Consider the following 24,851-nt stretch of genomic DNA (forward strand, 5'->3'; position numbering starts at 1 on the left):
CACATCAGAAAGGGTGCTGTGTTCTTTGAGCAAAGCAGAATTGAGACAGCACAAGTAAACATAAGATATGCAGATTTGGAGTATCCACCCCAAATATTCACACGGACTATCTGTGCCCAACCTGTGGTAGACCATTCTGAGCTCGTATTGGTCTGATCAGCCAGTCGGACACACAATGGTGATGTCACTTTGGTCCTCTTCGAAGACGAAGGGCAACAACCAACCACACTGGGCTTTCTAAAGCAATGTGGTGTACACTGCTCTGCGCTCTGGAACACAGCCCCATCAGTCCACCTTTTGCTGAAATTGCATGCTACCGCCCAAAAGGCAAAAAGATTAACCATTCCATCAAGTGCTCCCCTGCAAACGTACTCAGAGGTCTTTAAATAAAGCACTTATTTCAAGTTAAAATAAAAACAAAGACATGATACAATGCAGATTAAAGAATGCTGTCATGGCACAGTCCTTGACACCTGCCAATCAAATACTAAAGCAAAGGTGCCCACCCTGTAAACAGCCCAAGCCTCTCCTCCTCCTATCACTGCTCTGCAGGTGCTGGGGCTGCCAGATGCCCGGGGTCATCTCTGCCCCTTCCGGCGGTGTCGGGATGTTCAGATAAAGACCACTAGAGAAGGTGGGCTCCAGGAGCAGCAGTCTCCCAATACGCCCAAACAAGGTTTCTGCCTCTAGGTAAAACATCCTCCTGTATATGAGGAATGCTCTCTTCCTGGCTCGGGAGCAACAATCGCTGTTTCTAACGTGTGTTTGCCAACCCAGTGACTCGTATACAACTGAAATCGGACCAGGAAGGTCACCCTGGCAGGGACTGAGAAGTGGTCCAGGCCAGGCTGGCTCCCCTGCAACGGAAGGCATGTGCTGAAGGATCTCCAAGGTCCTCCTAATGCCAAGAGTCCTGAGTCACCTAAAAGCATAAAATGGGGTGGAATGCACTCCTTGACTTTATTCTCCTTCTTGGCTGTGCTGAATACAACCAGTGATGCTTGATTTTTATGACTAATTTCAGAGAAGCAGGCCTCATACCCCCTTACTATTTACTTGATTTCGCAAACTTTCAGGTTATCCCTGTGTGGCAGGGGAAAAAAGGCCTAAAAACCCAATCCTCATGAAAACTGTGGAGTGAGTTCAATGTTGTATTTTCTGTCATTTTTCCCCAAACTCCACTTTCTTTCCATTTGTCAGTAATTTGCATTAATTAGTAAATTTTTCATCAGATCCTGTGACCTAACCTGATTTTGCCCAACAACCCCCAGAGAGACTGACCCTCTTCTTCTAGAGACTGGTGGGTGACTGTGCCGCGTGCACCAGTCAGAAGGTGGCCTCTCGGCCTTCCTTCCTTCCTCTGGTCCAAGACATCTGAGCTGGATACAGAGACAGGAACGCAGAGAGACGAGGCGCTTGCTGGGGGAGGGAGTGCACTCTGGCTAAGGACAAGCCCACCTGAATGCAGACTGGGTACCTTGTATCCTCAAATGATCAACCTCACTTCCAAAAAGGAACATATAGATACATATATAAACACACACACATATATGTTTGTGTGCATGTGCCAATGTCTACACACGCACACACAAACACATACATGAGATCTGTTTAACAATACTTCAAGAACGAAAAGTGCTGGTGGCATTGAATTCAAACCCTTCCTCCTGCTGTTTGTTCAACACACGTACACACACACACACACATACATATATATTTGTTCAACAAAATACACACTATATATCTGTAGCAAAACTTTTCCATGTCTAAGGTGCTTGAATTTTGCATCAGAGAATTAGTTCAACAAATGCCTGACCATCTGCTAACTTCTGGTGGCAAGTCCAGCTGAGGTACCACCCAGGAGGCATTAGCCTTTCACCGCTAATTTCGGAAAGGTGGCATCTGTGGGGCAGGGGCGCCCTCTACAGGTGAAGATGAGGACACACTCGTGAGCTGGCCCCCGTGCATCTTCTCATTGACCCGCAGTTCGCAGCCATCCCGGAGCATTCGCACTGCGATGCGCGCAATGTTCTGGGAGTCATCCAGGCCGCTGTGGGGCCGCCCGTCATAGCTCATGCCCAGCTTTTCAAGCATGATAGTCAGCTTGGTCTGGTTTCGAGGAACCTGGGAACAAAGCAGAGTGGTCATCTCCGTAACAACACGTGGAATGATTTAAAACAATAAAACATCATCCTGATTCACACATGCAAGGCCGGCATGCCCCAGAGGCTGAGCCGAGAACCTCCTTGGCCTGCAGAGCTGGCTCCTTACATGAGGAACAAATGGGAACAAGGAAATGTGACCGGAGCACATCCAAGCCTTGGCTAGTCCAACAGCGATTACAGAGAATAATGAGCTGCCACCGTGGCAACAGGAGCCACATGCTTCACAGGGACCCTAAAACACCTATGGCTAAAAACAGTAACATGTTGGACAAGTCCTCTTAAGGATTTGCAGAAAACCACGGACAAGAATCACACCAAAGGAAAAGGGGTAACCAAAACCAAAACCGGGTACGTTGAATGGAAATTCTCCTAAAATGCACCAGGTATATAGAAGCACAGCAGCACCTCACATTCACCAAACTGGCAAAAAGAAAAAAAAAGAGTCACCCCGCCCCCCCAGCAAAACTCAGTGCTGGGGGGGGGGGGGGGGGGGGGAGTGATCAAATTAACGTATACTCATACATTAATGACGGTATTGGAAGGTGGTAGAATCTTTGCAGAAGGAAATCTGACAGTAATTCTACAAAAAGAAATCCTATCCATTCCCACCTGTTTGACCCAATAATCTCACTCTTGGGAATATACCTCAAAAGAACTTTAAAAAATGTTAAAATGTATTTTATGAAAATATTTACATGTCTAAGAGCAACACAAAGGAAATGAGAAGTAACCAGTAGTACAACTGCGGGACATCAAGTTTATAGAACATTATGATGTTCTACAGAATAATAACCAGGAGGAAAGCGAAGAGCAAGGCACAGGCTCTGAGTACACAAGAACATCTCCCAGATGGACCGTGGAGAAGGGCCTCCCGAAGCATTAGTCCTAGCATGAGAGGAAAAGGGGGCAAAGCTCCACAGGAAATCATCTGAAGTGGAGGATATCAACTGGTTGGAATCAAGGGTCAAAATCAATACCGAAGGAAAGCAACTGGAAGGAAGGATAGGAGAGAGGCGTCTGTATGGGCTCCCATGGCCTCATGTGCTCAGGGGGCACTTGTAGAGTAGGAGGAGACTCAAAGACCCCTGAAGGGTCTGAGCCCCCAGACCCTCGAGGCCAGCCCCAGCCTGAGGGACAAGCTCCTGGCCAGTCAAAAGCAGCAGGAGAGAAAGCCAAAGTGAGGTGAGCTCTCCTCACTACCAGCAGCAGCAGCAGCAGCAGCAGCAGCAGCAAAGACTCTGCCCTTAGGGCTCAGGGAGGTCACAGGGAAGGGATGTACCTTACAACCCCCTAACAGCAGAGCCCAGGGAGAGAAGACACTCAAAAAAAATGAATGGGATTGACTTGAATTCATGACCAGGAAACAGGTGTGCTTCTATGTACATGTACACATGCACATTCACTGAATGGGCATTATCTCACTCTTGAAGTGAGTACTTGAAAAGGCTTTAGGCTAAAAGGCCGAGGTCTCCCACTGCATCCTGGACCTTCTACAGTCATCCTGATGAATATGTAGTCACTGGACCCAGATGGCTCAGGAGGAGAAAGTGAGGCTGGAGACCTGTACAGCCCTCCCTCACTCAAAACAAAGTCAAGTGCAAGTCATGTTGTCATTTCTCTGAGGTTATGACCTTCCTCAAACATGAAGGACAAACGCAACACACACACACAAGCACACACTCACTCTCTCTCTCTCTCGCTCTCTCTCTCTCCTCCCTTCCCTCTAATAAAGCTGCAGAAAACAGAAAGCCACAAACCAGATTGGTGAGGCTGCTAGAAAGCTTAGCAACAGTTAAGAACAGTTATTTCCTTCTATCTAAATGGGCTGAGTCAAGGGCAGGTGGACGGGACTAAAACCAGACATCCATCAGAACAGCAGACAATACTGTTCCCCCAAGCCAGTCCAGTCAAGTACCAAAGGTTCTCAATGTCCAGTCTCTGAATGTCTTTTCCTGGAGAGCCTGATGAATCAAGTCTTGCTTTTCTGCCAGGGTATTATGGGAACAGGTCAGCTGGCTAGCTGGGAACTTAAGCAGCCAGTTGACAAGGAAATCAGAGTAGATCTGACATCCCACTGCCAGCCCCTTTTGTTTCCAGGGCAGTAACTTGGATGACTCCGACGCAGCTCATGGAGTAGCTGAGTCCCTACTGCAGGCTCTGGGGAAACAATGATCTGTACCCTGTGCCCCTCGATTCTTCAATCCTTCTATCTTGCAGCTACCATTCCACGCATGGGGCCACGGCACAGAAGGTGTGGCTGTGACAGTGCGGCCGCTCACATACTTCCAAGTTTGGGAAATGAAAGTAACGCTGAAAACAAAATTAGGCAAATAAACCAGAAGCCGTTTCTGCAGAATGAATCAGCAAAACACTTCCTCGACATAAGTACGATGCATAACAAGCCTGTTAACATGAATATCATCACTGTTTAACAAAATGAACAAATATTACCTTGTAAAAGTTTCCATATGACTTTCGAATATTGATCCACTTTTTGGCAAAAGAAGGGTATCTGAGCCTGCTGATCTGACACTGAATATTCAGGAACTTACTCATATCCCATGAACTGGGAGGGGAAGGGGAAAAAAAGGAGAAGGTAAATGCTACACTAGAATCACAACTAGTTCTTTCACATCATCCTGAGCTGCACGGATCTGCTCGCTGTCTTCAGTCATCGTAACTTCCCCCCCGACAGCTCCTCGTTATCTCTAATCTTACAAATCAGCACCTCTACAGCTAAAACAGTGTTTCATTCCTTCCCTCCCGTTTCCTCCCTCTCCCCCCCATAAATACCAGCTCCCACGAGAACCAAGCTAAAGGTGGCCAGTCAAGGGGGGCAGGGCCACCCACCTGGCCCAGCCTGAACCTCCAGTCTCATGTACCCAACCAGCAGTCACCCGGTCCACACATACATGAAGAACATCTGCCCCTGAACAGTCCTAAGGTGCACTGTGGACCTATGTCACCTTCCTGAGGCTGATCCTGCTTTCATTAAGCACTGGACAGAACATGGCTTTCATGGCTGTTATACGTTAGCTTTAACACAAAAGGGACACCCATCATTTGTACCATGATGATAAAACGAGTAGCATTTCTGCCATTATTGTTTAAAAAAAAAAAAAGAAAGAAACCAAGTAAAAACTACTTAATATTTTTCAATCGGAAAAAAAGAAAGAGACAAAAGCAGCCAGAATTGGAAACGAAGTACTTCAAAGGCAGTTTAAGAAAGTTCTCCCTGCTTCACTCCTCAGGCCTTCTCTCAGCTCCCGACCAGCTCTAACTGGACCCACCACACCTGGGCCAAGTGGTGCTGAGAAGCCCTCCTGGGCCCCCTTTCTTCCTCTCCAATCCGGACACAAAGAAGGGCCATTGGGACTCGGCTGTCACAAATCCTATCCCCACTCTCTTGTTCTCCAATTTTGCACGGGCTTGGGGGCAATGGCTCCCACTGCCCCTGATTTCAAGAAGACAAACAGCCTCACAGCTGTCAGACCTCACAGGGCCACCCCGAACAGGCTCCCCAGAATTCACAGTTCTCTTCCTAAATGGGGCCCCCAGAACTGATCCTGCTGAGCAGGGCAGCACGGAGAAGAGCCCAACAACAGCTGGGCACCATTCTCCAGTGCTACTCCCTTGTATAAGGGACCTCCCTCCATGCCTGCTGATGGGCACCTCAGGGGAGGAGGGCTTCCCTCTCAACACCACTAGCTCTTAATGCAGCCGACAAGCACGGCCATCTCACTCTGCTGGTTCAAAAATCCCCAAATCCTTTCCAAGCTGCTGCCTAGGAAACCACTTTGTGTCTGGGACAGCGACTGGACCCTGGAACAAGAACTGACACCATTCCCTATTAATCTGGTCTCCTTGGACTCATTCTGATGCTCTAGTTGGTCAAGGCCTTCTGGGGTCTTGGGATCTAACCCACGGAGTTAGCCACATTGGTTCCCACCTTTAGGCCACCCTGGATGGGCCTGTCACCCACCCCACTAGTCAAGATGTTCAACACCAGAGGCCCAGCAGAGCCCCAAACCCTCTTGCCAGAACAACACAGAACAATTGACTACCGCTCTTTGGGCCCAAAGACAATTCCACATACTCCAATCTCATCCACAACAACAGCAGGAGAGACTGGCAAACACCCTCCACTGGCCTAGCAGTCTTCATACCATCAAAGCAAAGAGGAAGGCCAGTGCCATACAGCCTGTTGGTACTGACGCCATCCATGCTGGCACCTGTTTCCTGGTCCTCACTCCAGAATGGAATGAGCACAGTAAGACTCAGTGCAGCTGCTCTCATCCCTTTCCCTCATTTCCACAGTGCTGTCTTGCTGTGCCAAAGAACCTGAACCCTGGCTTAGCCGCCCTGTTGGGCAGTTCCTCTGGGTCTCAAGTCAGTCAGCCATTCTCTGACATCATCTTGGGGACCAGCTGCCACCAGCCAGGACTGCTATCCCTGCCAGGCCACAGACTACTGAGGAAGACGTCAAAGAAGAAGGAAGCCTTGACTCGAAGCTCCAGTCCCCTCCCTCCTCTGATTCTCTTCCCCCACCCTCACCTCGCTCAGTCCCCTCCGAGCTTCAGCTCTCTCGACATCAGCCTGCTCCAAAACCCATCGCTGGCCCTCCAGTGCCTAAAAGACAGTGCACTTGGGACCTGGCACTTGGGACCTCAGACACCTGGGCTCAGACCAGCGCCTTTCTCCTACAGCTAGGGACTCTCTCCTGAGGCCGAGAGACACAAATGAAAGGACAGGCCTACCTCAGCTTCTGGGACCCAAGGTCAGTGTCTTCCCACGACTCCATCCTGCTCCAGCCAAACCAGCCTCAACGGGCCCTACCACCAGCCCCAGGCTGCCTTGCCCCTCTCCTCTCCATGGCCCAGCAGGGGTCCAGCTGCTCCTTCCACCATAAATGATCTCCCCCAACCCCCTTTCCCAGCCTGCTCCTCACTGGCCCCACATCTGTGCCCCTGCCATGCTTCTGGGGCACTCCCCACTACCTGCCTGTGTCCCATCATCTCTATGTCCTTAGTTTCCTCTGGGTTCTCAGGACGTCATTTCTTAGATGTCTATCTTCCAGTGCTACAGAGCTGAGCACCTGGAATCTGCCCCAGCCGACCATCCCTGGGTTGTCTCTCCTCCACTGCCAAGGCTAAGGGGCGATGTCCATTTCCCCCAAGGATGCCCTCACTTCCACCTTGGTAACCGATGCGTATCAGGTCCCATCCGGGATCAACTGTCTTTCAAAGATGAAATCACCACCAAGGCTATCACAGAAGTTCTGCTTTTCTTGGCAAACACTTGAACAATTAAAGCCACCATCACTCCTCCGGACCAGACCTTGCCACATCCTTCCCAAACCTGGCTATTCCTGGTCCTGTCCAGGCAGTCTGCACAGCTGTCCACTCTGAGGGCCTCATTCCTTGTTTCAGCCCTCTCCGATCTTCAGCCAGATGTTCCCCTCTCTGACATCCCTGGTCACATCCTCATCATGAGACTCAGGGACACTGGGAGTCCATCATGGTCACCATGCCCTCCTGCCTGGTGCCCACACTCTGGGCACCTGGGGAACACCTTCATTTGAGGTGGGGGTTTTAGGGCTGGTTCCTCCCTTATCATTCGCTGGGAGCTAGGCTGGAGGACAGAAGCACACCTCGGTTCTTCCTGCCTTGTCCCCCCACCATAGGATGAGACAGGCAAGACTGCAGGCAAATACCGTCTCATCAGCCCTGGTGAGATGATTCTCTCCCTGTGGCAGGAGCCATCCAGCCGACAGTGGTAAGCGGGGGTCCAGACACCAAGCCCCATTCTCCGGCATCAGTCCTCAGACCTGCCTCTCTTCAGCAGCAGTCCTTAAGACCCACCTGGGCTCCCCTGGTCACCTCAGTCTCTTAGCCAACAATCCATAATCTCTAATGTTATTTCCTAGACTCCTCCAGGAAGAATCATTTGCGTCCATGTGAAGTCACCAAAGGTAGACAACTACAATCTGACCTGACAAATCTGGAAAGTTTCTCTGCCACATCCGTGCCACGTGATCTAAGAATACAGTAGACCTCTGCGGCTGCCCTTTGAAAGGGATGCCCCAAGCCATGCCACTCCTCTCTGCTGGCTCCGGCATCTCCTGGATGCCCCCGTCTGGCAGTACCTGGGGATATCGACAAGTGACGACTCCAACCTCAAGACCTCGGGTCCCTGCACAGCTGGCCTTTAATGCCCCTCCCAGGGCCTTCTTCACCTCCTTCCACATTCCAGCCTTCTAGCAGAGTCAGGACTTCCCTGACCTCTAAACCACCAGACAAGCACATAGGACATGAAGAAGCATCAACCTGAGTAAGTGCTGGGGAAGGTCACAGGACAAAGGTCATTGTGGAGAGGCTGCATGGAGGGAAGGAGGCAGAGGTACACAGGGGAGCCCCAACAAGCAGACACTGAACTTTCAAGGAGCAATGAGCTTAGGAGAGAAAAGTGTGGGGTGGGAGACAAGCTAAGGGAGAGCAGCGAGGAAGCAGCATCTCTGCCAACACCACCCCGAACTAATGGGGGGAGCCTCAGGTTAGCCATTTATAAGCAGTGGGGATGACAACAGGGGAAGGCCTCAGGAAGCTTTAAAATGCTGACTGACAAGGAGGTGGAGGCGGTGGGGGGAGAGGGTTAGCTTGCTCCAGAGGCATCTGTACCTTCTGCCAGCTGCTGTGCCCTCGGACGGCCTTCTGTGATTACGATCTCCCCTTCTTCCAGCCCACACTCCTCTATGAATCACAAACAGGAACGTGGCAGAGGAAAAGGCTAGCTCATGCTGGATGCTCCCCTGGCATGCACGTCTAACGTGCAAGCACCTGTCATGACTCCTCGTCAGTCGGTCCATCCGTCCGTCCACAGAGGGCCACATGGGCTGCTATGTCTCCAGGCGTCTACTCACCCGTCCGTCAGGATGGAGTACTTGTACTTAGTTCCTAGCTCTTTCTGCCTCATCCAGTCCACGACGTTCTGAAGCACCTGAGGAAAAGTGTCAGCTCTGTCCACCATGTCCTGAAGATGTAAAAGCAGGGGTCAGCAAATAAGAGGGAGAAAAAGGGGGTTGCAGAGAAGACATTGTAACTCTCAAGTCTTTGTTAGTCTTTTAGTGCCCAGTTCCTGGATCTAAGCTAGCCTGGCCATTCTGGGAAAAGGGGCACCGGCACCCTGTCATATATAGGGCAATGTTTATTTCGAGTGTCTGCACTGAGGGGTGCTCAGGATCAGGGGTAACTGTCACCAAGCCAGCACAGCTGGGAAGGGCAGTGACTTTATCCAACGCCACATTTAACTGAAGGAGCCTTTGAATTTTGAACTTCACCGAAAGGCCAGAGAGCTAAATTGTTAGGGGTGATTTAGCAGGAGATAATCTGTGAACAGGGTGTATCAAAACAGGACACCCAATATTAGGATGGCATCCCTCCTTAGGGAGCTGACACTCATGTGATGGACCATCAGATGCATCACTGCCATGATGGGCCAAGAAAAATTGTACAAGTGGTCAACTCCAGCCAGCAGGAAGTCCCAGACCTTCCTGACAAGCTGATCTACATGTTCTCCTGCTCTTTGAGGAAGACCAAATTTGGAAGAAATCGCTTTGAAGACTGCCTAGTGATGAGGAACACCATCATTTGGACTTTAACTATGCTGTCAAGGAACAAACAAGCCCTTCCCTTTCTAGAATAAAGCCTGGATTTTCAGTCCCAAGCCCAGAGCATAATCACCTGTGTAATTCCTGTGAGGTTGATGCAGAAGTCAGAAAGCTGAGCGTTGATCTCTGGCTTCACATACTGCTGGAAGGTGTCTTCCTACAAGACAAAGAGACACGGGTTAGTCAGCAGGCGAGAGTCAGGCAAGAACTCAGTCAGCCACCCAGGCTGACTCTGCAGAGCAGAGGTGGCACAGACATGCACTTATCTTTACAACTGAGGGAGGTTACAAAGAATTAGTTAGCTGGGTTGGAGGATCTGGAGAATTCCAATAGAGCCCTTGAGATAATCCACTTTTTAGAATTTCATGCACAAAGCCAAGCGTGTAGTTGATAAAAGGTAGTGAGGAAGCAATAAGTAGGTACAACACCCAATTATCAGTCTAGATTCCACGACAGCAAATCGCAAACTGCTCAGTCACCAAGCGTTCCCAAGCCAGCCCGGGCACTGCTGATTTCTGCCATGACAGAATGACCCACAAACAGGAAGCTGCCCCAGGGAGCCGCTCTCTGGGATACCAGGTGGAGCCAGTCCTTCCTCAGCTCCTCACGCGCCCCACTTCAGCCTGTTGTTCTCCGCAGAGCCTGTGGGATATCACAGTCACAGCCAATGTCCTCTGGAGACCTTCCACTGCCAAGGTCAAAGAGCTGCCTGGGGCCCATGGGTGAACCAAGCTCTTGGATACTTTCCGTGACAGGGAACTGACAACTTCTTAAGGAAGTCTGTTCTACTCTGGGACAGCACTAAGCATCAGGAAGCTTTTCCTTATCCTGGACCAAACTGTGCTTTCTGGTAACAACCCCTGGGAAGGCAAACTGAAGGCATCTGTTTCCCACACAATAACAGTCAAGTGTTGGCACGCAGCTGCCCCGTGCACCTAGGCTTGGCAAGACCTCTTACAGGGCAGTGTTCCAAAGGAATCTGGTGCTCCCCTGTGGTTGCAGCTGTCACCTCCCTGGTCCCCTCCATGGATGCCCTGAAAGCAGCCTGCTGTGCCCACAATCCTCACTGGAAATCACACCACACTTTTCACCCCTCAACACTTCAATATGCAATGAATATCTCAATGGGTTGGCACAGAAAGGAGAAGGGGGTAAGTCTACCTCCTTGAGTTTTCCAATAACTGAACCCACCCAAAGACTGGGGATGCTGATCTGTCCAAACATTCTGCTTTCTTAAACAGAGCATTTCAACTTAAATCAGAGATGGGCTGGTGCGGCTGGCTGTCCCTCCCTGCTACATTGTGGCTGTGTAGCATAGGGGACACCTCTAACTGCCTCACAGGCTCTGAGATGCCACGGCTGGCAGGCAGAGCTGACAACTGGTCCAGCCTTTCTGGAACTGTGCCCTAGAGGCATCAAACTGTGCAAATGCTCAGGCTTAGCCAGACCACAAATGGAGGGAGGGAAAGGACCTTCACGTTCAACAATAATGAGGGCACCTCTTTCTGTGCTGGCCCCAAAGCAGAGAGCATGGAGCATGCTCCTTTGGGGACTGGCTAAACAAAGAGCGGTGTAGACATGGAACCATCACCATGCCACAGGACACCATAAAACGGACAACTTCAGCGGCATCCGGGAAGACCTTGGTCACGTCACGCTGAGTGAATTACCACAACTTCAGAGAGAAAACAACTTTGAAAGTTTAAGAAGCGGGATCAGAGTCATGAAGAACCACACAGCAAAAGCCTGGAGATGAAGCTCCATGGTCACCCTACCAGAGGTCACAGAAAAAGTTCTCAAATAGTCTAGGAAAATGCTGGGCAAAAAAGATGAATTCTGAGGTCAGTCCCAAGAAGCTCGCTCAGCCCACACCAAGAAAATCAGAGCATCTCAGAAGAGTGGTCTCAAAGCAGAAGATCTCACCAGGTGGCACAGCGGGGAGGCACAGGGTATGAAGTTGTGGCCTGGGCTCTTGGGGGCTCTGCCCCAGGAGCGGCTCCCAGGGACCTAATGATCATCTCTAAGCTAATGAGTCTCAAAACTATCCAGCCTTGACTTCCCATAGTCACATCCTCAGCTGCCCTCGGGAAGCCTCACACTAGAGAGCATGACCTTTACCCCCAAACCCTTCCAGTGCTATGGGGTTCATGACCCAGGGGTCATTCTGGACCTCTCACCCCCCACACATCAGCTGCATCTTGCGGATACACCCCCTTCTCTCCTCTGCTGCTTCCTCGAGGCTGGACTGCTGCAATGGCTACTGGGGGGCTGCCTGCCTCAGGCTCTCCCTACCCCAGTTCATCCTCCATTCAGCCCCCAATGCAACTCCTAAAGCCCAGGATCCCCTCCTGTTCCAGAACTTCCAGTGGCTCCCTATTGCGCCCAGGATCAAGTGGACCCCTCCCACCTCCCTAACATTTTACTTTTTCCTACGCGCTCTCTGACCCTAAACAAGACAAGCCATCTTCCAACCCAAGTCTTTGTACAGGCTGAGCCCCATCCCCAGCCCACCTCCTCATCTCTGCCTCCTGGCTTCCTTCAGGACTCAGCTCAAACTCTGCTATCCACAGGAAGCCTCTCCTCCTTCCCCCAAGGCAGGGCTGCCCTCACTGATTACTTCCAGTCTAGCCTGAGCTGTTTGCAAGGTCTTCTCCCACATTAGTAGCTAGTGGGCTTGGTGGGCTCCCTGAGGATAGGACTGTTCTGGCCCGCAGCTCATGCCTGGATAGCTCAGAGATGCTTGACAGTCTTGAATTCTGTACTTGCTCTGAGCGCTCCCTGGGGTTCCCAGCAAATGGCTCAGACCATTGCCAGCTGTGCTATTCTCCAGGGTCCTGGCCTGCTCACCAGGTACCAAATAAGTGATTTACCTGTGCTTTCTAGAGGAATCTTCATTAGGTCAGCAGTCAGACTCACAGAACCTGAGAGATGCAACGGATCCATGCTGCCGCACCCAACACATGATCATCCAACTCCTGCGCAGATCCCTCTGCACTGCCAAAGGCAGAGGCAGCCCCAACCTCAGGATAAGGCTAAGAGCTGTCACCACTAAGAGCTTCCCCTAACAAAACCACCAGATGAAATGGGCCTGTCCCCTCCTCCCTGAGTCTTCCCTCAAGCCTGGGTCCCCAGAAAAGCCATCAAGATCACAGTGGTCTGCCCTAAGCAAGAGTCTCACAGCCAAGAAACACCTCTGCCGAGGGGCGCCCCCCACTAGAGATCACAAGTGACCCTGCGACCGCCCCACAGGCTGGTCCTGGCTCCGTGACCAGAGGCCAAGAGCCTTGGCCCACCACGCCAGAGACCCAACACAGAAGGGCTGGGCTGGGGCAGGCCACTGAAGGTCACAGGAAGGACAACACAGCAGGGCTCATCCCAGACGTGGGCCCACTGCCCCAACACAGACAGATGCCGCGGAGTGCCTGGCTCACTTACAATCTCCAGCGTGTGCGTGTTCAGCAAGACAACTGGAAACTCGATGATCTCGTGAGTGAAGTCAGGGGGGTTGCCCTCCTCGCAGGTGGCTTCAAAGTCAATGATGCAGATGTAGTCAAAGTAGCTATTGGTGCCCCCATCCTCCCGCTGCTGGGTCAGCTTCTCCTTCTTGTAGTAGTTCTTGAGCCGCTTCTTGAGAACGTCCTTCACGCCTCTGAGGAGAGAGGAGAAGACGGCTCAGCTCGGGCATCTCGGCCGGAGCACAGACAGGCAGTGACCAGGGAAGGGGAGAAAAATGTGATGCTACGGATCACTGAGAACTGGGGAGACTGTAAAGCTCCTGAGGCTCCAAAGGGTGGCAGGGGCACAGTCTGAGGGGACAGCCCCTCCCCACAAAGAAATCCCCACAAACCCTGTCAAAGAAAGCAGGAGGAAAAGCAGCTCTTCTCCTTTGGGGAATGGTTAAGCAAACTGTAGTAAAGTATGGTGTCCTACAAGATGATGAAAAGGACAATGTGGGAGGAAAGTGAGATGATCCTTATGAACCAATGCTGAGTGAAGGAAGCCAAAGGAAGAGAACAACACTGTGGAGAAAGGCATGAGAACAACCTAATGCAATGAGACTGAGTCCGTCGGAGATAACAGACTTAAGAGGCAGAAAGAGATGTCTGTTTTCAGACATGGCTCAGGTGGGAACCTGTCCTACTTAGCTGTGGAGATATGTGGTGAAAGACCTGGTTTGGGGGTTCACCTGTTGGTTTTCAATTTGCCCAACGGAGGAAGGGAATAGTGTGAGAGAGGCATATTAATTTACCACACACACGCACAAAATTCCTGAATAATAAAGATTATAAAATAAAAAAGACAGACAAAAACTATGTAGAAGGAAATAAACTTAAAACACTTAGCAAGGCCTAATGAAACCAAATGTTTAACAGGAATATTATTATAATGCCCTCTACGAGTCAGCGTCCAGTGAAAATGGCATGCCAGGGACACCTGCTTTTTCACTGTAAAAGCCTATTTCTCCAGTGTCCACAGGGGTGCCGACCCACCCCTGCACTCCCCAGTCTAAACCTCGTGCATGATCACACAGGTGCCCATATTTCATCCTGGGCTGGGCAGGAGTTAGGAGACAAAAAGTGGGATTTGTACCAAAACACAAAGTGTAGGCTTGAGAACAAACAAATTTAGATATAAAAATCTGAGTGCCCCAGACGGTGGGTCTCTTCCCCTTCTTCTGTCTCCTGAGCAGAGCACACCAAGGTCTCATTTAGAGATCGTCAGATCACAAACTGAGGGTTGGAAGACCCCTGAACAACACTCTGTTCTTCCAAAGTTGGGCACAAAGTGCTTGCAAGGTCTTCATGAGGCCACTAGTTCTGCTGATACCATCACTTTAGCTCAAGAGTTAGAAGGGGCTGCGTTAGAGAACAGTTGGTACGATCCCCTCGTGTGACGGGGGAGGAAACTGAGGAGAGACATCAAGCAACCAGCCTAATGCCAAAAAGGTGGCAAGCAACAAAGTGAATGTTTTATTCTGTTTCTGTAGGACAGGGCCTTCCTCTCTCCAAGGCTGGCAGGACACCAAGTCACATGGAAGCATATGCTCCATCATTCTTGGTCAGTCCCTCCATGGGCAGTCTGGTGCCTCCTACTCTCCAACGCTCACTCCACTGGGGACAGACCTAGTCAGCCCAGTGACGTCGGTCCTGGGGGGCTCAGGCCCCCAGACTGCTTCAGCCTCCCCAGCAGCAGGCATAGCCAGCACAGCCAGAAGATTAGCCCAGGTACACAGGCTGCCAACATGGGCATCACCGGTCAGGGACAAGAACGATGCATTTGGAGGCTTCTGTAAAGTGAGGGCACTGAACTGGCACAGGGGTCCTTAATATGGCCTCCTTTGGCAGGCTGGTGTCACCCAGGAACTTCTGACCAGAATCACTTTTTTAAATGCATAAGATAAATACATGGAATTACAAAGGAAATCAATTAACTACACTGAAATAAAGATGTGGTTTTTTCCCCCATCCAAGCCCTAAGCCCCTTGAAATCTACCTGAGGCAGGTTAAAAATTCCTGGGCCACCTTGTCTGCAGGTCCCTTCCAGGCCAGCTGCATATCAGTTAGGTTTAAAAGCAACAATGTCTGCTTTATTTTTTATTTTGCTAAAGATTTCCCAATCAGGGGTGCAGAGCCAAGATGGTGGAGTACAAAAGCAGGGACTTCCTGAGCTCTCCCCCAAAGCCCTCCAAATACCAGTAAAAAATGACTACACAAATTCTAGTTACAGAGCCCGCAAAAATGACACAGTGAAACAAATCCCCAGCCCAAGACAACCCAGAAAGTCAAGTCAACAGGAAGGGTCTTTCACACTGGGCAGGGAACAGAGTGCAGTCTGGCGTGAACTACACTGACACAGATGGGCCAGAGCAGGTGTCAGGGGACCAAATCATTGGCAGCTGTGGCAATTTCCAGACTTCTCAACCCACAAACACCAAAAAGATTAGGGGGAAAACTGTGGGACCTTGGTGAAAGAGGAGCACCGAATCAGGCTCTACCCCAGGGTGGTGGGAGTGTTGGCAGTAGCAGCAGCAGCATAGGCTGCTTCCAGAGCTCTGGGTCCACAGACGGTGGGGATGGAGCAGCTGATACAAAATTCCTGAAGCCTGGGACAACACCCCCACCCCCACTGGACAAATGTCTGTCTGGCAAGATGAGTGGACATCAAAAAAGAACTCAGGCTGGAGAACCTGACTTTGGTGACAAGATCAGGACATATGACCAGAGGACAGCAGTCAGAGCTCCTACACCAACAGCCTCCAAGAGGAATACCAATTGGTTGCAGGCCATGGAGGGGCTTAAAAAGGATTCTGAAAACCAAGTAAGAGAAGCAGAGGAAAAATTGGGAACAGAAATGAGGGTGATGCAAGAAAATCATGAAAATCGAGTTAACAGCTTGGTGAAGGAGACCCAAAAAAACCTGAAGAAAATACACCTTAAAAAAATAGACTAACCCAAATGGGAGAAGAAAAACAGAATCAGCCGAATGGAAAAAGAGGTCCAAAAGCTCACTGAAGAAAAGTCATTCCTTCAAAATTAGAATGGAGCAAATAGAAGCTAATGACTTTTTGAGAAATCAAGAAATTATAAAACAGAACCAAAAAAATGAAAAAATATCAACCTGAAATATCTCCAGGAAAAGCACTCACCTGGAAAACAGATCCAGAAGAGGTCATCTAAAAATTACTGGACTACTGAAAGCCATGATCAAAACAAGGGCTTAGACCATCACCTTGCAAGAAATTATCAAGGGAAACTGCCCCAATATTCCAGAACCAGAGGGTAAAATAGAAATGGAAAGAATCCATTGATCACCCCCTGAAAGAGATCCCAAAAGGAAAACTCCAAAGAATACTGTGGCCACTCAGGGGCAGAGCCAAGACGGAGGAGTAGAAAGACGAACATACGTCCTTCTTACCCCAGAGCCCATAAAATACCTGTAAAGAACTCTAGAGCAGCAGAAGCCACACAAAAACGGAGTGGAGGAGATTTCTAGCCCAGAGTGACCTGAAAGACCTATGGGAAAGGTCTGTTGCACAGAGCCCAGTCCAGCCTTGGCCACAAGGCACCGAAAGGAGCAGATCTGAGCAGGTTTCAGAGACAGAATCTCCAGTGGCAGTGCAGATCCCTCAATCCACAGGAGTCAAAGGTCAGTGAGAGGGTCTTTTTGGCTGGACGAGAAGGGAGCAGGGTGTCTCCATAACTCGGGCCTCCTCAGGTGGCAGCAGTAGAGGCAGCAGCAGGCTCCCAAAGCAGGCAGTAGCTCACATCCATTTTTGAAGGTCTCATTGTAAACCCCCTGAATTGAGCCCTGTTTGGCAGCCCTGCCCTCTCCTGAGCAGCTGATCTTACTCTCACACTGAACAGCAGCCCTGCCCTGCCCCGCCCCAAAGCCCCTGAGGCTTTGGAGCAGCTCATCTGAATCTCAGCCCCCAGTGCTGGCTTGGCAGAACTGGAGGCAAGGTGGTAGTGGAGAGGAAACTCAGAAGTCAAGTACCTGGCTGGGAAAATGCCCAAAAAAGGGGAAAAAAAGAAGACCATAGAAGGTTACTTTCTTGGGGAACAAGTATCTCCCCTCATCCTTTTGGATGAGGAAGAACAAGGCTTACTATCAGAGGAAGTCAAGGCCTCGGCCTCCAGGGACTCCAAAGGGAACTCAAACTGGGCTCAGGCAATAGAAGATCTTAAAAAACAAGTTAGCTTACTGAAGGAGAACCCAAAAAATGCTGAGGAAAATAGCAGCTTTAAAAAGAGGCTAACTCAGTTGGAAAAAGAGGTCCAAAAAGTCAATGAGGAGAAGGAGGTTTTAAAAAGCAAAATTAGCCAAATGGAGGAGAAAGTTCAAAAGCTCATTGAACAAAATAATTTGTTGAAAGAGAGAATTGAGTTCAGGGAAATGAATGACTATGAGATAAACCAAGCAGTTAGTAAACAAAACCAAAAGTTTGAAAAAATAGAAGACAATGTGAAACATCTGACTGGAAAAACAACTGACCTGGAAAATAGATCCCGGAAAGACAATTTAAAAATTATGGGCCTACCTGAAAGCCAGGACCAAAAAAAGAGCCTAGACATCATCTTCCATGAAATTATCAAGGAAAACTGCCCTGATATTCTAGAACCCGAGGGCAAAATAAATATTGAAAGAATCCACTGATCACCTCCTGAAAGAGACCCAAAAAGAGAAACTCCTAGGAATGTTGTGGCCAAATTTCAGAATTCCCAGATCAAGGAGAACATACTGCAAACAGCTAGAAAGAAACAATTTGAATATTGTGGAAATACAATCAGGATAACACAGGATCTGGCAGCTTCAACATTAAGGGATCGAAGGGCTTGGAATGGGATATTCCAGAGGTCAAAGGAACTGGGATTGAAACCAAGAATCACCTACCCAGCCAAACTGAGTATAATCCTTCAGGGATATTCAATGAAACTGAGGACTTTGAAGCATTCTTGATGAAAAGACCAGAGCTGAATACAAAATCTGACTTTCAAATACAAGAAGCAAGAGAAGCATGAAAAGGTAAAGAGGAAAGAGAAATCCTAAGAGACTTATTCAAGTTGAACTGTTTACACTCCTACATGCAAAGATAATATCTGTAACACATGAGACCTTTATCAATATTAGGGGAGTTGGAGGAAACAGACAGAAAGATAGGCAGATAGACAGAGGGCACAGGGTGAGTTGAATATGAGGGGATGACATCTAAAAAATAAAATTAAAGGGTAAGAGTTAAATATATTGGGAGAAGAAAGGGAGAGACAGAATGGGGTAAATTATTTTATATAAAAGAGGCAAGAAAAAGGCTTCACAATGGAGGAGGAGGAGGGGAGGGGAGAAAAAATGAATGAACCTTACTCTCATCAGATTTGGCTTAAGGAGGGAATAACATACACACTCATTTGGGTACCTCACCCAAAAGGAAAGCAGGAGGGAAGGGGATGGAGAGGGGGAGAGATGATAGAAGGAAGGGCAGATTGGGGAAGGGGGTATTCAGAAGCAAACACTTTAGAAAAGGGACAGGGTCAAAGAAGAAACTAGACTAACTGGGGGGGCAGGACACAATGGAGAGAAACAGTCTTACAACATGACTATTATGGAGGTGTTCTGCATGAGCACACATGTATTGGGTTCATCGTTTGTTTTTGAAGAAGACCATGACATCAGAGAAATGATGACATGACGTGCACTTGACTTTTGGCTGTACAAGAGTTACTATTGATAATCATTCTGAAGCCAGGAGGGTCCTTAAAACAGCCATTAAGTGGAGTTTGGGCAGGGACCTATTATTGTCTTACCTATGTCATAGCTATTGTGTGGGCTTCAGAGTGCACAGGGTTTAAGGTTTTGGGAAAGAAGAGGAAGAAAGAGAGAGAGAGAGACAGAGACAGAGAGAGAAAGGCAGACTACACATGTATAACCTATATTGAAGTGCTTTGCCTTCTCAGTGGAGATGGGTGGGTAGGGAGGAAAGGACAGGAGTTGGAACTCCAAGTTCTAAAAACAAATGTTAAAAAATTGTTTTTACATGCAACTTGGAAATAAGATATACAGGCAATGGGGCATAGAAATCTATCTTGCCCTTCAAGAAAGTAAAGGAGAAAGCTATCTATAGTCATATGAAAAAATACTCTAAATCATTAATGATTAGAGACTCAAATCAAAACAACTCTGAGGTACCACATCACACCTATCAGATTGGCTAACATGACAAGAGGAAAATGATAAATGTTGAAGAAGATGTGGAACACTAATTCATTGTTGGTGGAGCTATGAGCTGATCCAACCATTCTGGAGAGCAATCTGGAACTATGCCCAAAGGGCTACAAAAATGGGCATACCCTCTGACTCAGCAATATTGCTTCTAGGGCTGTATCTCAGAGACCGTAAAAATGCAAAAAGGACCCACGTGTACAAAAATATTTATAGCAGCGCTTTCTGTGGTGGCCAAGAACTGGGGAACGGCTGAACAAGTTGTGGTCTATGAATGTGATGGAATACTATCGTGCTACAAGAAATGATGAACAGGAAGACTTCAGCAATACCTGTACAGACTTAAATGAACTGATGCTGAGTGGAGCGAGCAGAACCAGAACATTGCACAAAGTAACAGCCACAGTGTGCAAGGAATGTTGTTGACAGACTTAGTCCACCACAGCAAGGTAAGGACCTAAAACATTTCCAAAGGATTCATGATGCAAAATGCCACCCACATCAGAGAAATAACTATGGAGTCAGAACGCAAAATGAAACAGACTATTTTCTCTTTTGTTATGTTTGGTTTTGTTTGGTTTTTCTCATCATTTCTCCCATTCGTTTTAATTCTTCTATGCAGCATGACTAATGTGAAAATGTGTTTAAAAAGAATGTTTGTGTAGAGCCCATATAAGATGGCATGCTGTCTTGGGGAGGGAGGGGGGAGAGAGAGGGAGAAAATTTAAAACTTACGGAAGTGATTGCTGAAAACTGAAAAACAAGTAAGTAAATTTGAATAAAAAAGAAGTAAAAGTAAAGGGGATGATAAAAGGGGGGAAGGCGTAATCAGAAGGCATGCCATCTCAGGGTTAGGGGGAGGGGAAAGATGGGGAGAAAATTTGGAACTCAAAATCTTATGGAAACGAATGTTGAAAACTAAAAATAAATAAATTTAAATCTTTAAAAAAAATTTCCCAATAGCCTTTTAATCCGGAGTGGTGAGGGAGGTGGTGTGTCTGACAGGCCTGACGCAGGTTACAACGTGAACACATGGAAATAACCAAATGCTTCTCATCTGAAATGCAGGATGTTCTCTTCCTAAGGAGCAGACAGGAATACTCCTCTCTGGGCCCTGGCACAAGCTCACCCTGTTCCCCAACACTCAGAACCTTCCCCCAAAGCCTCCTTGCTCCCTTGTACCTTCCTTATTAGGGCAGAGGGCAAGCCCCACCCTGCCAGTGCCTTGGCTCTCAGCCTAGGAATCACTCTGTGTGCCTCACTCTCTCGCTCCCCCATCCAATATGGCACCAAGGCCCATCCATTTTCCCTTTGTGGTATATCTCTTGTCAGTTACCTCCAGTCTCTCCTCTGACCCTGCCCCAGCTTGGTGTGGACTTTCACTGCCTCCCACCTGGACACTGCAGTGGCTGCTGGGGGGGCCTGCCCCCACTCCAAGTCCATCCTCCATCAGCCACCATGGTGACTTTCTGTCTGACTGTATCATCCCCCTTACTCATCAACCTCTAGTGGTTCTCTGTTGCTTCTGGGACCCAATAAAAAACGCTCTGTCTGGCCTTCAAGGTTCTTCACTGCAAGGCCTCCATTACCCGCCTGGTGACTCCAACCTCCTGGCAGTTCCTCCCATAGCTCAGCCCTGAATGCTCACTCAGAATGCCCCCAAGCCTGGGATAATCTCCTCCTCCACTGTGACTCCTGACCTCAGCTTCCCTCAAGTCTGACTAAAACTCCATCTTGCTCCCTCCTCCTCATCCCAGAGCCTTCCCCTGCCAATTGTCTCCCATTATGCCATATACAGCTTGTCTGCACAGAGGTGTTTGTAAGCTGTCTCTCCCACCACAGACTGTATAAGTTCCCTGAGGGCAGGGCCTGTCTGGTGCTTCTGGCACGGAGTAGGTAACAAATGTTTACTGACTCCACCCAATGAACCAAAGCTAGACACAAGCCAGGACCCCTTCTCTCCCTCCTGATATGCTCATTATCCCTTGTCACCAAAGCCTTTACCCCAGACCAAATATTCCTTCTGAATGGGGGTGATGGAGCCCTGAGTTCGAATCCTTTCTGTCAATTCGGCCTTGATTTCCTGCAGGGTGTTTGGTCAGGGCTTAGTGAAAAACACTCAGGAAATAACCTGGGTAGGACAATTTTAGGAAAGGTCAAGGTGAGTGGGGGGGCCCACCCCCCCAACTCCTGGCTAAAGAAAAAGACATACCCTGAAATTTGGCACTGAATGATCCACTGGAGCAAAGAAAAGAAATCCCAGCCACAGAGCATTGGCACCAAACTAGCCACTCCCTGGCTGTGAATGATCCAACTCTGGGGTCACAGATCTAGGGTGGAAGGGGCCTCTCCCCATTGATAATTGTTGCTAATATTTAGAGTGCCCACTATGTGCCAACCACTACGGCAAGTATTGTACAATTACAGTGTCCTGAGGCAGGGGTTATTTTATCTCCTTTAACAGATGGAGAGATTGAGGAACAGTGACAGTATCACTCAACTAGGTAAGTAAGGCCAGATTTGAACTCAGGTCTTCCTAACTCCAGGCCCACAGTGCTACCCACTGGGCCTTCACTGAACTGCCTCGAGGCCTGGCCTCCCATGGTCCAAGGCCCATCCCACATCCCTGCCCTTCAGTCCACTCCCACCAGAACTTGGCCCTCATCTCCACTCCCAAGCCAGGTTGCCCCCTCTACATCCCCAAGTCCTGACATGCTGTTATCTTCCCCTGTGAAAACAGAAGCCCCTGCAGTGCAGGAACCATGGGCTCCTTTGTTTTTGTAGTTTGTCTTCTTCCTTCCTCTCCCTCTCCTGCCAGCGTCACCTGCCCGTACAAGAAGGATGGAACGCTGACCATCCTAAACTCTTGCTCAGCAAACAGCCCCCTTTCTTCAAAGACAAGGCATTCCTTCTCCTCTAAGATGACATGAAGGCGAGGTCCTGAGTAAGGATGACAACTGGGGACCAGAGGGTGGATTTCATGACCCCAGACCATGAGGCTCCCATCCATTGCAGGGGACAACAAACAGATGCCCAGGCTGCCCTCTCCACACACTGGTGGATGCCCCAAAATTCCCACCAAAAGGAGGGTGGAGGGGTTATTCAGACACAACATTCCTTGAAAGATTCAGACCTGTAACAGACACTCCAAATCAAGGAGCTGAAGGGAGGCGGAGGGCATCCGCCCCCAGGGCACAGTCCTCAGAGGCCATAGAGCACAAGCCACTCTTTAAAGGAAACCGAGAAGTGACCTGCCCTAGTCACAGCACAGGAAGTGGCAGAGCTGGCCTCCTCCAAATCCAGGGCTCCCCCCACAGCACCGGCTGCCCAATGTGAGAGAGAGTAACCGGCGCCTGTTCTCCACTTCTCTCTAGATCCAGCCCACTCATTCAGCGTTACTTTTCAAGTCAAAGCTAAACTAAAGCCCAAACTCTAAGGAAAAAACTCACCTGGTTTCCAGCTTGAACTCTGAAAGCTTGGCTCGGAGCTCTTCCTTACTCATTCGGTTAATGTGACCATTGGTAACTGCGATCTCTTTGTAAACCGGGTCGCTGAAATCACTGGAGCTGGAGACGGTAGATTTCTTTCCATTTCTTTCTCGGCTACCAAGTTGGCATCGCTGCTGATCCTGAAAAAGACCAGAGATTTTCTAATGAGGAGGAGAAGTGTTTCTGAGATGCCAGTGCCCTCCGCCCCTGGGGGACTGCCCTAGCGCAGTCAGGCTGTTCGCCCATCACTGCATCCCTGACGGCAGGGGCCGCCCCGCCCCTCGCTCCCTCCGAGCACGGATACAATGTTGCAGGCCGTGGCTGGAGGTGGATACATTGCAGCCCACAAGGCAGCCCTGCTATCCCTAGGCCAGGCCAGTCCCTTACAAAGGGTGTGTGGGACCACACACACACAGACACACAGACACACAGACACACACGGTCAGGCTGTTAGCCCATCACCGCATCCCTGACGGCAGGGGCCGCCCCGCCCCTCGCTCCCTCCGAGCATGGATACAATGTTGCAGGCCGTGGCTGGAGGTGAATACATTGCAGCCCACAAGGCAGCCCTGCTGTCCCTAGGCCAGGCCAACACACAGACACGCACACACACACGCGGTCAGGCTGGGCAGCCCAGGCTCCTCAAGGCACCGAAGCTTCCCCAGCGCAGGGAGGTTCCCAGGGTGGCTTGCCCTTCAGGGTGGGTCCGAGAAGGCCGGATTCGAACCCGGGTCTGGATCTGCACCACTCCCTTTCGGAGTGTCAAAGGGCCCTAATCTTTGTCCGAGAGGATCCCCAGACCTCGGAATTCAGACCCTTCTCCCTTCCAAAGCTTTTATCAATCAAAGGGCGGATCGCGCCCTGGGGGGGTGGGGGGAGGTGTCAGAGCCCCGCCCGCCACGAGAAGCGCGGGAAGCACGTGGAGGCGTCCAACGCGCCTGCGCAGGCAAAGATGGCCCGGGGAAGGGATGGGAGAACGACCCCGCCGGGGGAGGCGCCTGCGCAATCAGGACAGGCCCAGGGAAGGAGCGAGCAAGCGAGAGGAGGCGCCTGCGCAAAAAGGGGCTCGGGCCTAAAGAGGGGCTGGGGGGAGGCGGAGGAGGCGCATGCGCGGCAAACCTGACTCATTCCCGCCGGCGTGAGCTCCTCCCGGGGGACGGGCCCGTCGCTGCCCCCGCGAGGCTGGCTCTCCTGACCCTCCTCAGCGGCCGGCCAGCCGCTGCACGCCTCCATCTCCGCTGGACCCGTCCACCCTGAGCGCTCTCGGCCCTGCCTCACAAGCCGTGCTCTCCGGCACCCCGCCCCCACGCCGCACAGTCGCGAGCACAAACTCCCGCCTCCGGGAGTCGGGCGCGGGCTGGCGTGGGCACGCAGTGAGCGGGGCGCGCGCACGCACACGCATACGCATGCGCTGTCGCGGCTGGCCTCGCTCTGCTCCGCCCTTCCTGTCGGGCCGCGCGCACAAGCGGGAAGGAAAAGGGAGGGGCCGAGGGCATAGTAGGGGGTCACGTGACGTAGGAGCGGCAGTAACAAATGGAGTCCCGCCCCTCGCGCGCCTTTGAACCGTAGCCGCTTCGCGATTGGCCTGCCCGCCTCTAGTCCCGCCCCTTTAGACGCCAGCCTCCAATCGACGGTCAGAGCGGTCTTCCTCCCGCCCCGGGCCTCTCCCGTGCCTCGGGTCCAAGAACCTTCTGGGGCTCTCCATTGGCTAAGGACCAGGTTGCGGTTCTCGCTGCTGGCGAGTCCTGATCCGTGATAGGCCCGGCCTCGGAGGGCGGGCGCCCGCGGGTGCGGCTGGCGGAGAGCCGCGGACGGAAA

The 24,851-nt window shown here is 50.4% G+C and overlaps 1 protein-coding gene across 4 annotated transcripts; it reads right to left on the minus strand.

Moving 5' to 3' along the window:
- Positions 1–1,700: 1,700 nt before the first annotated feature.
- On the minus strand, positions 1,701–24,411 carry ERI1 (exoribonuclease 1). 4 transcript variants are annotated; one of them, XM_072625577.1, is made up of 7 exons: positions 24,153–24,411; positions 22,995–23,173; positions 13,267–13,480; positions 9,905–9,988; positions 9,085–9,194; positions 4,617–4,731; positions 1,701–2,124 (listed from the first exon to the last, which is right to left on the minus strand). In XM_072625577.1, the coding sequence occupies exons 1-7, from the start codon at positions 24,264–24,266 to the stop codon at positions 1,882–1,884; spliced, it is 1,059 nt and encodes a 352-aa protein (XP_072481678.1). In that variant the 5' UTR covers positions 24,267–24,411; the 3' UTR covers positions 1,701–1,881. The 4 variants fall into 4 exon arrangements, with proteins under 4 accessions (XP_072481678.1, XP_072481682.1, XP_072481681.1 ...); XM_072625581.1 differs by lacking the exon at positions 24,153–24,411 and adding an exon at positions 23,685–23,956; XM_072625580.1 differs by lacking the exon at positions 24,153–24,411 and adding an exon at positions 23,641–23,934.
- Between the last annotated feature and the right edge of the window lie 440 nt (positions 24,412–24,851).

Source organism: Notamacropus eugenii, chromosome 7 (assembly GCF_028372415.1).
Source record: "Notamacropus eugenii isolate mMacEug1 chromosome 7, mMacEug1.pri_v2, whole genome shotgun sequence".
NCBI lineage: Eukaryota > Metazoa > Chordata > Mammalia > Diprotodontia > Macropodidae > Notamacropus > Notamacropus eugenii.